The sequence below is a fragment of the Solanum pennellii genome, chromosome 6, assembly GCF_001406875.1.
Source record: "Solanum pennellii chromosome 6, SPENNV200".
Classification (NCBI taxonomy): domain Eukaryota; kingdom Viridiplantae; phylum Streptophyta; class Magnoliopsida; order Solanales; family Solanaceae; genus Solanum; species Solanum pennellii.
The window spans coordinates 46167780-46181357 of NC_028642.1; the positions used below are offsets into that span (position 1 = coordinate 46167780).

Sequence of the window (13578 nt, forward strand, 5' to 3'; positions counted from 1 at the left end):
AATTATACAATTGTATATGTATAGCGAATTATACAGTTTTATGTTTGCTATAAAGCGCAATTATGCAAACTTTGCTATAACATACAAATATGAATTTTTTGTTTGCTACATGTGAAAGTTGCCCTATTTTCATCCTGCAAAAGTAGGAAAACTCCACTTTTACAAATAAATTACAATTTTAGCAAGGAGGCAAAACTTTTTTTTTCCTCAAAAAATTGTACTTTTTACATGCCAACTTCCATTACTCATAAAGGGGAATAACTTTGAGATTACGCATACCACAACTTCTAAAGTACTATAAAATTTATTATTTTATATTCTAATGGTATAACTTATACGATATTTGATTGACAATTTTAAAATTTACCTAACTAATAAATATAATAAAGTTATGAAGAAATTCAATTATAGAGAGTGAGGAGTGTTGTTCTCTATAAAAGAACGATTTGGAAATTCATTTATTACAAAAGCTTTTCTTTCGATATTCATATTTGTATAATGCTATAATGCATAGTTATCAAGAATGATTATCCAAAAAAATCTTTTTGGTCAACTTCATTAAAGCAAGAGAGATGTAATTTGCTACAACAACAGATAAATATAATATGATAATGTAAAAAAAATTTTACACTAGCCATATATATAACTTAAAATAACTCATTATCAAATAAATGAACTTAAATTCAAACTCTAAAGTATAAGTTTTGTCGTTTGAGGATGAGAGTAGACCCAAAATTGCTTTGTAGTAGCTTCTTTTAAATAAATATTATGCCTTCAAATTTTTTGGTCCTAACTGATATTTATGCTTTTTAACTTTGTATGTACACACTTAAATTTGTATAAAATTGAATAAATAGATAAGTAATATACATGTAGAACACATATGTTTAGTTATTCCACTTTTATGCGGATGAAGTCAAGTTAATGATACTTCTAGAGTTAATTGTGAATTTTTGACAAATCTTCAAGTCTTATAGTGACAACATGCACATTTCAATTTAGCTTAAAATGCTTAAGTTTCAAGCCATGAAATTACAAGACACACAGAATCCAATCGAGTGGTAGCAATGTCTCAACATTGATAACACGTAAGTATGTCTCAAAACCGAACAACCAAGCCAACTTTTTGTTGAGTTTTAAAGGTGTGAATAGAAAATGAAGGGTTGTGACTTTTCTGAAAGGTTGTTACTTTGCCGAAGTATTTTCGATCTTTCACATTTTTCATGATCCACATCTGAACATCTAGTTAGAAACAGTTGAAAATTCACATGCACAAACACAAAAACACTTTAAAAAGACTAATAAAATCTTTCACAAGAAAACCACTCCAACCTACTCTGTATCCTCAACTTTTTACTCTTTCTTCAACAAACTTTCATTCATAAATTTCCCATACTTCAACTCTTTCTCTACAAACAAAACACAACACATTCATGGCTTATAATCAAGAAGAGCAAAATCAAGTTCAGTATCCTTTAGACTCCACATGCTATAGAATTCTCGATGAAATTGGTCGAGGTGTTAGTGCTATTGTGTACAAAGCCATATGTATTCCTATGAATTCATCCGTCGTAGCAATCAAAGCTATTGATCTTGATCAATCAAGAGCTGATCTCGACAACATTAGACGCGAAGCCAAGACAATGTCCCTTCTTTCTCATCCAAATATCCTTAAAGCACATTGTTCTTTTACTGTCGATCGTTGTCTTTGGGTTATCATGCCTTTTATGTCTGCAGGTTCTCTTCAATCCATCATTTCCTCTGCTTTCCCTGATGGTTTATCTGAGCCCTGTATCGCGATCGTCCTCAAAGAGACGCTCAATGCATTAGCCTACCTTCACAATCAAGGCCACCTTCACCGCGATATTAAAGCAGGAAACATTCTTATAGATTCTGATGGAACTATAAAACTCGCGGATTTTGGAGTTTCTGCATCAATTTTCGAGCCAATTTCAGGTTATGGATCGTCCTTTTCTTCCTCATCTTCGTGTTTAATGTTCACCGATGTAGCTGGAACTCCGTATTGGATGGCACCTGAAGTGATACATTCACATACAGGGTACAGTTTTAAGGCTGATATTTGGTCTTTTGGTATTACTGCTCTTGAATTAGCACATGGAAGACCTCCCCTGTCTCATCTCCCTCCTTCAAAATCCTTGTTCATGAAAATCACTAAACGATTTCGATTTTCTGATTATGAGAAAACAAAAAACACCAAGAAATTCTCAAAGGGTTTTAAGGATATGGTAGGATTATGTCTTGATCAAGATCCATTCAGAAGGCCAACAGCAGAGAAACTATTAAAGCATCCATTCTTTAAAAGCTGTAATAAAGGCCCTGATTTTCTTGTTAAGCATGTTTTGCAGGGCTTGCCAAGTGTGGAACAGAGGTTTAAACAAGTAAAGATTCACAGACTTTTGTCCTCAAAGAAATCTGATGGAGACGACGACGATGATGATCCAGAAAATGGAGAAATTTCTAAACAAAGAAGGATCAGTGGATGGAATTTCAACGTGGATGGGTTCGAACTTGATCCAGTACTTTTCACAACTGAAAAAGATCAAGATATTAGTAGCCTAAAGCCAAATTATGTCGATGATGTGGTGAAACAAGTCGATGTATCAGAATTGTTTTCTGATACATCGACTATAAGTTCACCAGGAGGTTCACGACAATCGTCTGAGGTCGAAGGGGTTGCTATGAATTGTAGTGGAGATAGAAGAATTGGAGGTGAAAGTGTTAGTAGGGAAGTAATGTTGGCTAGCTTATTGTTTTTGAAGAAGAGTTTGGATGATCAAAGACAAAATGTAATGAATTTGATAAGCATTTTTCATGGGGAACAACATGTTGTGGATGTGAATAAAAAAGACAATTTGATTGAGGTGATTGATAAGTTGAGAAATGAAGTTGAGAATGAGAAGAAGAAAAATTCTACTTTGCAGCTTGAGATAGAGTTTCTCAAGTCCCACTATTCCAATGAGTAGTAGAAGAAGAACTTATATATCTATTGTATTCCTAGAAATTTTTATTATTATAAGCGTTCAATGTGTTTTGTGTTATGTCTTAGTAGAATTTTCACCAATCCGCTAATAACATTACTGATTTGTCCCTCCAAAATACAACAGCTCAAGAATGTGTACACTGAAACATTCTTCCCGTCTTTACTACAGATCAAATCACAAGATCTTTGTATATATGAGCTGAGGAGCTATATCTCCCGGAATCTGTCCAAAAGTCCTCACTTTTTCGAGGCAGGGCTTCGATCTATATCTGGCCAACTCCTCGAACTACTGGGTGCGGCATATTCATGGACTGGCAAAGTGAACTCTCAAATTTGATCAAGAGAGCCTAGGGAGCACTGGAAGACACTCAGGACTATAGCATGTCGTGAAAGAAGCACACTGCTTTGACCGTGTCTACGGGGCCTAACATGAAAGAGCCTTCTCTAGTAGCAGCACTATACCTTAGTATCTCTCTCGCATCTAGTCTAATATAAAACGTAGTTAACTCCAGAGTCCATGTCCATCAATAAAAACACCTTGTTTGAGCGATGACTTCAAAGTTTTTTCTCCTCTCTCATCAATTCTCTTATTTACTAAGCTCGAACAACAATATTTTCTTATGCTTCATACATCAATATCTATCACTAATTATTCATTATAATTTAAATTTTTTACAACCTTGAATCAATACACTTATAATCCTGCAATTTTGTTATATATTTAGTATATGTGAAAGAATTTCTGCAGCAGAAAATAGTATGCAAATGAATGGAGATATATTTTGTTAGAAGTTGAAAAAAAGGAAGTTGCAAGTGCAGCAATTTCTTGCGTTGATAGTAATATATGCTCGTGAACTGACCTTGTTATAAGCATTGTTGAGTAACTTATTGAATAGTTTATGTTATCGCTTAAGCTAATGTTGAACATCAATTTATTGTGTTACGCTATTTTCGGCCATTATTAGTTTAAATACTTAAATGCATTGTTATTCTTTAACTTAAAAAATGAGGCAAAAGTTATTCCTGATACTCCTTCCGTTTTAAAAAGAATGACTCTATTTCCTTTTTAATCTGTTTAAAAAAGAATGACATCTTTTCTTTTTGGCAACACTTTAACATTAACTTTTCACATTACATATTTAAGACCACAAGATTAAGGGCATTTTAGTACATTTGACATAACTTTAATTTAGAATCACAAGATTAAAAAGTCTTATTTCTTTTCTTAAACTCCGTTCAAAGTCAAACTAGGTCATCCTTTTTGAAACGGAGGGAGTACTATATTCGTAGAGGCGGATCTAGAATTTGAAGGTCGGAGGTGCCACAACATTCAAGTAAGATAAAAGAACTGGTTACTTTAATTTTGGTTACAATTCAGGTTACTAATTTTATTTTATTTTATAAACAAATCGATCAAATGTACCTATAGTAATATTTTTTTTAGATATTATGTGATCAGAGATAACTAAACAATTTAATTTTTATTTTCTTTTTGGAATTAAATGTCTTATTCGCTGAAACTTTGAGGAAAAATAATCACGTTAAAATTTGAGATTGTATAAACCATCTAATAATATTAACATAATATATTCATCTTCCATTGACTTTTTCTGTTGTTGGAGATATATTGATAAATAATAAAAATTGTAGTTTCACCCTATTCATCTTACTTAGCAAAAATGTCGGTGAAGATTTAAAGAACCTTTCAATTAAAAAAAATATTTTTGAAACTTATGTTTTTTCTAAAAATTATTATTTAAATATATTTTTAATAATATTTATTGAATACTCATAATTCAGTACTCACTAATTGATAAAATAAAATAAAATAAACACATTACACTCAAATCAATAAATTAATAATTAGTGCAAGAGAAAGTAAAAAATAAAATTAATTATGAAAAGGGGTCAATTTGAATTAATAAAAAATAGTAAATAAATAAGAATGAATGGAGAAAAAGAAAAGAAAAAGAAAAAAAGGAGTAAGCAAAAAAACTTAAATATTGTTGTAGAGGTTTATCCTTTGCCAATTGGGCTATTCCATTGTATAGTCATTGAGTGACAAAAGTAATACATATTTAATTATTATATATATATACACGTAAATATAATGTTTTTTTGAAAACATTGGGTGCCGTGACACCCCCACCCGTATACCTAAATTCGCTCCTATATATTTGTCCATTTTTAATTGTTATTGTTTCTTTTTAAAAGTTTGATTAACATTTATGATATATTTTTTCATCATATTGATATACAGAGATGAATTTAAACATATGTCATGTTACATGACTTCGTCAAAAATTTTTACCGAATATACCTATATATAAAAAAAAAAGTAAAGGCTAAGAGAATTGAAAGGACAATTCCTATAACAGAATTCGCTAGCTCAAATGGCAGCCACGCAACATTGTCACGCGTCCGATTCGTTTTTTTTTTTTAATTTTTTATTCACGTTTTAATTGTTTCCTTTTCTTAAAATTTTTAAATTTATTTTAAATTCAAAACCTTGTTTGTTATTCACATTTTAATTTTTTTCTGTTCTTACAATTATAAAATTTGTTTTAATTCAAAACAATAAACCCCCGTCATTAAAAACCTAGCACCGCTAATTCATTCAAAATTTATTAACTTTTTTATTTTATTTTTAAAATTAATATAAAAACACAAAATCACGTTTATCAATTATATTTATATTTCCATTTTAATTCATTGAAAATCTAATAAAAAAATTAATATATAAAACTCAAAATCTCCTTTTTTATTTTATCAATTAGAATTATAGTTACGTGAAAATAGCGTTCAATTCCCTTTTTGTGACTTTTTCTTTTCCTTCTCTCGAATCTCCACGTCAGTATTTTTATACGCTTCAGATTTTGTTGTTTTAAGTAATTCCATCGGCATTGATTTGCTTGCTTTTGGTTTAGGTTTAGTTTAGGCTTCTTCTTGATGTGGACAAATTTCAATTTCTGAGGTGTTCCTTTTCTTACTCGCTAATTGGGTTTTATAATATATGATGTTTTTGATGTGTATGTTAGGTGATGTGAATTCACATAGGGGTTTGAGAGTTGAACTTAGAATTTGCACTTTTAATGATAATATATGAGGGTGACTGCTTTTATTAGACAATAGCATGATCTGCATATTGCATTGCTTTTCGCTTTTGAATTCAATTCTGCATTTTGCGTTTTTTTGGGTAAAGATTAGTTAATTTGTAGTGGTGTTTTTACTTGTTTGAATCGAAAACAGGTGAAATTGGTGGAGTGAGAAATGGTTTCAAGCGCAAGTGAAGAGGCAGGAATAGGGAAGTATCTGGAGGGAGTGCTAAAGGGGCAGCAGATGGAAAATGGAACTCCATTAACATCACTTCCACACTGCATCAGTGATGATGAAGACGATGATGAATACGACGATTATGAAGTGGACGATGAAGATGATGACGGTATGATGCCTCTCTTTTTGATTTTTTGCCAACTATCCTTATAAATTCATTTTCATTCTTGACAGATAAGGGAGTAGTTTTATGTTGTTTGGTTTGGTATTATTTGTTTCTCTCCCTTGAAGCATTGGTATATTGTTTCCATTAAGATGCATTTGTGGGAAATGAGTTTGCAAATGCTTCGTTTTTATCGTGAGAGCTCATAGGCTGCGGGCGACTTGAACTTGATTATGATAAGCTGGACCATTAGGATTCAATTGTTGTTGACAAGCACCTTTTCTGGTGATTGTGCGGTGACAACCTGACTCACTAAAAACAAGTTTTGTGGGAAAAGCAAAAAATTCCATAGAAATGATTTCAACTAGTTGGGACTAATATTTAGAAAGATTAGTGGTGAATATGGTAATGTAGAGATAAGTATGAGATTTATACCTCATCTGCTTGCAGTTAGTGAATGTCTTAATCTTAATTATTTAGGTCTCAGTCATTAAGTCAGTTTGTTTTTTAGGTCTGAATTTTACTCATTCAAATCTTAATCAAGCAAGTACCTTTAAATGTTTCAACCACTTATTGGTTTGAATAAATCTGGATTATTAAGATATGCAACAAAAGTCTAAGTATCATTAAAATATGTAACAAATAGTTCACCAATTCCATCTATCTAGACCGCAACTGTCCACCATTATCAAATACTGTTGTTGCCCCTCACCGTTATCAACTACGTACTGCGACCTTCAGCCACAATCACCATCTTTGTCAATCAATACAATTAGTTGTCACTACCATTAGCTATCATTTACTATCATCATCATCAACCACCATTACTATAACAACCACCAATGGCCTCGAACAATCACTACCATTAATCACCATGTCATATATCGTCAACCACCGTTACTATTCACCAAAACCATTAGCTATTACTGTCATCCACCATAACTATCAACCACCATCAACCTCTACTCCCAACCACCATCACCATTAGCTACGACACACAACCTACTATTAGCTCACCATACCCAGTTGATGTATAGTATTAGGTTAATTTAGTTTTTGTTGAATTATATAATTATGAATCTTTGAATATAGACATTTATACATTTTAGGATTTAAAAAGAACACAGTTTTTGAATGCGCATCTTAATATTCAGACATGTATTTGAATTTAGACATCTAATGCTTAATGGACATCTTAATATTTAGATGTGTATTCATATTTAGATCACTTAATCTCAATAAAAACAAATGAGGACTTAGAAAATCTCTTCATTTTTTTATTATGACAAGGAAACCCGCAGCCGCTAACCTTTGGGTGCGCATAGGGTAAAACCCCCGCTCCTATGCAATAACTCGCAAACCACATAGGAGAGGTAACCCGCACTAGGCAAGCTTGGTGCGACGAGCTCGACCCAGAAAGCAAACCCCTTGCTTTCGAGGGCAAGAGCTTTCGAACTTGAGACTCCAACATGGAAGTCCAAATCTCTTCATTTAGAGCTTCTAATTCTTCTTCTTCTTTTTTCTTGTTTTTTAAATAATGACAATGGCACCTAAGGGTGTGGCCTATTGATCAATGAAGTGATTGAGAGTTACGAGGTCTCAGGTTCAACTCCTAGCAAAGACAAAAAAACATTAGGTGATTCGTCTCATCTGTCCTATACTTGTGGACAGAGTTACTTGGTACTTGTTGCTGGTGGGAGGTGAATGGTAGCTCGTGGAATTTCGGGTGTGCGTAAGTTTGTCGGATACCATGGTCATAATAAAAGCAGCCATGTCTAGGCAACTATTAGATGCTGGAAAACTTTAAAAAGATAGATGAGAAAGAACGGAACTTGCTATTGATACTCCATTGGATTATTCCTTCTGACTAAGCATATGAACCATGAATTGTCTTAATAAGATAATTCAATCAATCCCTTGTTTTGAAAGAACTCTTCAAGGACCAAACAGTCCCTTTCCTTCATACTTCATATAAATAAATCGAAAACCCCCGAGTATATCTTTCCACGGATCGAAGGAAAAAAGACAGTTCGATCGAATATTGATTTTTAGATTCTTTTATCTGTTAGAAAAAGAGATAATCTACTATTTTTCCTTTTAGAAAATCTAAACTCAATAAATAAATAAATAGGAGACTGGAAATGAAAGTCTCCAGAAACTGATATTCAAATATATATTAATCCTGCCTAAAAATAATCCTAACTATATATATATATATATATATATATAGGATACATATTGTCTACAACAAACAACTAGAAAACTGTAAAGCCTAATCTGATAGTAGTTATAATATGGGTAACTGCTAGAGCATATCCAGGAAGCAGTTACTTAATGTTTGGCTGACTGTTTCCATCCGCAGTTCCAGACTCTCTATTTCCCCTTTCACGTTTCCTTTTTCGAAAATATGTCTTCAAAGGTGGGTTCATACCAACAACTCTTAAGTTATAAGACAAATTATTTAGTATTAATATGAAATAGGTCTAAATAAAGTAAGTTGGATGTAGATAATTCATATAGGTAAACCCATTTAATTTGGCATGGAAACACAATTGATTGTTTTCATGATAGGCTCTTTGGCTATCATTTTGGGACTATTTATTTTCGATATTTTCAAAAAAGCAAATTGAAGTAGTTTCTCGATTTTGAGTTTTAACGGATAGGGTGAAGTGTTAGGCTATGTTTGTCAGACTCTCTAAAAATGTTGCCATTCATTCATTATATCATAAAATCATCAGTACATCTCTTATGTTCTCATATTTTCAACACAAGAAATAAATTGCAAAATAACATGTTGTTTCTAACCTATTAGATATGCTTGAAGTATACTTGATAATCCCCTGTAGGAAAGATATCATCATGCATGCATTTACCAAATTGGAATAGAGATAGTACATGATTACCCCCTCCGACTTTAAAACTTTTTTCTAAGAGACATTGGAGCTTTGCAAGGGTCCTAGTATCCCTTGAGCTATTTAAAAGTAATATAAATACCCCATTCCCAGTCAAGCTTAGATATAAGAAAAGAAGTGCAAATCGTGCACCAACTATTTGCTTGTCACGTGTCAAATTTCTGCCCTCTAACTTTCAGAGAGACAACTGCCTGTTTCTAAGATGAAGTTTCTTCCTTATACTTCACCAGTTCTCTACTTGTTCCCTATTTTATGTGCCTTATTTAAAGCTCTCCGCGTTATTTATTTTCTTAACTTTTCTATTGCTTCTCAGGACCTAAACCAGTTGATCTATATGGAAAATTTACCTGGAAGATTGAAAAGTTTTTACAAATTAACAACAGAGAACTTCGGAGTAATGAATTTGAGATTGGCGGCTACAAATGGTATTATATCTTCGGTTAAGAGTTTTCTAGTGAAATATACTTGTGCAGTTGGCTCTATGATCTCATCTTTTAAACGCTTAGAAGGTAGAGCCAGATGTGTTTCCCATTTTCCAGGCTGTTGTATTGATTTGGAAAAATCATGCATCAGCTGTTGATTAATCTTTATGGCATTCAACTGTTAATTGAATAAACTCTCTTACTTTTTAGGTCATAGGACCACTTAGCCTTGTCTATCTTTCCTATTTGGCTTTCATTTTTAAGAGGTAAAGAGCAGAGAGTTGCAGAAAAGCTTTATGTGCTTACCTCTTTATTCCTTCAGGCAAAGGGGAGATGTAAGGGTTGTGTTTCCTTGTTAGAAACAATGAAGTAAATCCTTTTATTTCCCCTTGAGCTGTTCGGACACAAATGAATGATTCATATATGACGTGCCCCCGCTCCTTCTCTTTGTTGAAACAAAATATTCTTTAGGTGCTGACTAAGCTCTCGTATACTAATATAAAGTAGTATGTGTAGTTTTGTCTTTTGTGAGAATAAACTTAAGAATTTAGATCTGTGATCCATTTTGCTACTTTTGTTACTTTTAGTCGACATTGCCAATTGGCAGGAATAACAGATTCTTATATGCTTGTTTTTCCTCTTATCGAATGACATTATCAATTTATAAATTAAGAAATTACTAATAAAAGTTCTTTCATCCAACTGTTGGTTGCAGGTATATTTTGATTTATCCTCAGGGATGTGATGTCTGCAGTCATCTCTCTTTGTTTCTTTGTGTGGCTGGTCATCACGATCTTCTTCCAGGTGTGATAATGCTGATAGTGTTTTTCACATCTATTTCAAAAATGATGCTTTAGCTAAGCTGATGTTTTTCCATTCCATCTTCATAATAACAGGCTGGAGTCATTTTGCACAATTTACTATAGCTGTGGTTAACAAAGATCCGAAGAAGTCCAAGTATTCAGGTGAATCTATTAGACACATTTCTTGCGTGATGGACTTCTTGGTTCCCTTCTATCACATTAATATGCACTTGTAAATTTTTCTGTAGATACATTGCATCGTTTCTGGAAGGAAGAACATGATTGGGGATGGAAAAAATTTATGGAGCTCGACGAAGTTGTAGATGGATTCGTTGATTCTGGTACCCTCATTATCAAAGCTCATGTTCAAGTTATCAGGTTTATAACGACTCTTTCCTTTATATAGTTTTGTTTTCCCATTTAATGAATAACGGAGGATCTACTTATATAGGAGTTTTACTTTGTTTAGTCTATAGCACCTTTTTGATGTATTATACCTAGTGAGTGTCAAACTTAGACATCGATTTCAGCATGGACAGGATGTCTTTTTAGAAGTACCGTTACTGCCTAGTATTAATTATAAACCAAATAGTAACTTAGATGAATGTGGACCAAGAAGATAATATCTTTTGTTGGAAGCCTCTATTTATTTTAATTTTCCAGTTTAACTTTTCTAATCAGCTTGTGGACGTTCAGTCCTCTTCTCTGTATTCTTCTCTTTGAGCATAAAATTCCATTTCATATAAAAATTTACTGTATCCTTATGTATCTAGTCTTCAGCTCATAAGCTGTCTCTTTCATGTTTTTATGGATCCCAAACAGTGATTATCTGATTCTAGGGAGATCTGCTAACCATTTTGACCTATGTTTTTTATTTGTAGGGAGAGAGCAGACCGTCCTTTCCATTGCCTTGACGTCCAATATAGGAGAGAAATTGTTGGGGTGTATTTGACGAACGTTGAGAAAATTTGCCTTCATTTTGTGGAAGAGCAACGAGGAAAGCTTGGGAAATTTATAGGGGATAAAGCTAGATGGCCGAGGTAGGATGTGAATTTTTTTAGCTGTTTTCCATGTTTTGGAGACTATTGGTGTGAGAGTTTCTAGCTTCTATTTCTATGTTTTTTCTCTGTAATATTTAGCTACATAAATGGTGGCTACTGACTCATACTCATATATAAGATATAAGTTGAATAAGGTTTTTGTTCCCCTTGCCTTCTGTTGGTCACTGCCTAATATCATTTATGTTCTGATTTGTGTTAATTCTTAACTCTCCATGTTAAACTTACTGACTGCTTTTTTATGATGGTGTTTCAGTTTCTGTGCTTTTTGGCTGGGAATAGACCAAAATTGTAAACGCCTCATGTTGAGGGAGAAATCAGATCAGATTCTGAAATTGATGGTCAAGAACTTCTTCATACAAAAAGAGGTTACGTCTACTCTTATGATGGATTCATTGTGCAGTGGTCTTGAAGCTCTGGTAGGCCAGACTAATGGAGAGTCAGGTAAAGGGAATGCAGAGGAACAAACAGTTCCTATTGTTTCCATGGAGAACGACATGTTTGTCTTGGTGGATGATGTCTTGCTTTTGCTTGAGAGGGCTGTTTTGGAGCCGTTCCCTCCGAAGAATGAAAAAGGTCCTCGAGACCATACAAATGTGAGTTGCATAATTGCATTCTTGAAACTCTATGCAAACATGTCCAACGACTACTGCCAAGTTACTTTTACCATTCCCTATTCATTTCAGGATGTCACTCCTGGAGAAGACACGAACGAAGATTCCATTCAGCGCGATGAGAGGCGCTTAAATGAACTAGGTCGGCAAACTATTGAAATATTTGTCCTTGCACATATTTTCAGGTAACGTTTTTAATGTGTTATTTTGTCATTTAACTAGTGGTATGTTGTTACTGACTACAACTTTTGATAGTTAACGTTCACTTTATCGCTTACGTTATGCAGTAAAATAGAGGTTGCATATGAGGAAGCTGTTGCATTAACGGAGCTAGATAAACTCAGTATTGAAGAGGCTGTTTAGCTGGCTGTAACTGAGCAGAAACCTAAACTAGTATCTGATTAGGAAAAAACAGTTATTGATTTGCATTGAGTTCGATTTCAAAAATTGCATGAAGAATAAGATTTTCATTAATTATACAATTATTAATCGATAAATCTGAAAGTGATGCTACTAGGTCAGTTTCTGTTTGCCGAAGGCTTAGATGCTACTAGATTCATAGCAGACATTTTCATATTGGCTTACCAAATAATTGAGATTAGCCAGGAATCGAGTTTATGAAAAATTAAATAAAAAATTCGAATCAAATAACTTATGTGTAACTTAGGTCTTGACATGACGACTTTGGGTTCTTAATCTTTAATTAGCTTTTCATTAGTTAGATTTATAATTAAAAGATACTATAATAAAACACTCATAATAGCAAAATCCATGCAAACACTTAGCACTTCCATTAAATGATATCTTGGTGAAGAATTTAAATATTTTTTCTATAACTTATTTGCGAAAGAAATATTTTAATAATAATATATTTTAAGGTGATATTTTAAAAGTAAAAAAATTGAAAATTAATTAAACCGTACTGATAACAAAGAGAAACCAATAGGATTGGGACGATTTGAAAATTCAAATTTTTTTATTATACATTCTAAAATACCCTAGTCATAAATCATAGTACTTCTTTCTAAGCTAGAATCAACACGAAGATATGCTTGTAATACTCTTTCAAAGCTAATTTCACCCTAAATTGCTACTATACTTTCCAAACTAGTTTCACCTACATTGAGAAGAGCTAAATTTATGGATTGACACAAAGCATGTGAGAGTTCTTCTAATATATACTTTCTCCGTCTTTTTTTATTTGTCCACTTTTATATTGATACACCTATTAAGAAAATAATTAATAACGCAGTGAGTTTAGCATTTTATCCCTATTAATTATAAAGTGGATAAAAAGTTCTTACATTTTTCAAAGTAATTAGTCATTTATTT

At 32.8% G+C, this 13578-nt stretch overlaps 2 protein-coding genes across 4 annotated transcripts; both read left to right on the forward strand.

The window, feature by feature from the left end:
- Positions 1-1335: 1335 nt before the first annotated feature.
- On the forward strand, positions 1336-3554 carry LOC107021426 (serine/threonine-protein kinase BLUS1). The gene has a single exon (XM_015222083.2). The coding sequence runs from the start codon at positions 1434-1436 to the stop codon at positions 2982-2984; it is 1551 nt and encodes a 516-aa protein (XP_015077569.1). The 5' UTR covers positions 1336-1433; the 3' UTR covers positions 2985-3554.
- A 2209-nt stretch (positions 3555-5763) lies between these two features.
- LOC107021306 (TNF receptor-associated factor homolog 1a) lies at positions 5764-12779 on the forward strand. Of its 3 annotated transcripts, none has more exons than XM_015221942.2 (10): positions 5764-5851; positions 6251-6443; positions 9663-9774; positions 10487-10575; positions 10668-10736; positions 10823-10952; positions 11456-11614; positions 11889-12228; positions 12319-12431; positions 12534-12779. In XM_015221942.2, the coding sequence occupies exons 2-10, from the start codon at positions 6272-6274 to the stop codon at positions 12607-12609; spliced, it is 1260 nt and encodes a 419-aa protein (XP_015077428.1). In that variant the 5' UTR covers positions 5764-5851; positions 6251-6271; the 3' UTR covers positions 12610-12779. The 3 variants fall into 3 exon arrangements, with proteins under 3 accessions (XP_015077428.1, XP_015077427.1, XP_015077429.1); XM_015221941.2 differs by having other exon boundaries at positions 5841-5975; XM_015221943.2 differs by lacking the exon at positions 5764-5851 and adding an exon at positions 5991-6109.
- Positions 12780-13578: the final 799 nt, after the last annotated feature.

Bases quoted from the DNA above. Each gene is read 5' to 3' on its own strand.
- LOC107021426 (XM_015222083.2), top strand. From the start codon at position 1,434: ATGGCTTATAATCAAGAAGAGCAAAATCAAGTTCAGTATCCTTTAGAC.
- LOC107021306 (XM_015221942.2), top strand. From the start codon at position 6,272: ATGGTTTCAAGCGCAAGTGAAGAGGCAGGAATAGGGAAGTATCTGGAG. The intron at 12,229-12,318 runs GTGAGTTGCATA...TATTCATTTCAG, and splicing joins GTCCTCGAGACCATACAAAT to GATGTCACTCCTGGAGAAGA. The intron at 12,432-12,533 runs GTAACGTTTTTA...TACGTTATGCAG, and splicing joins GTCCTTGCACATATTTTCAG to TAAAATAGAGGTTGCATATG.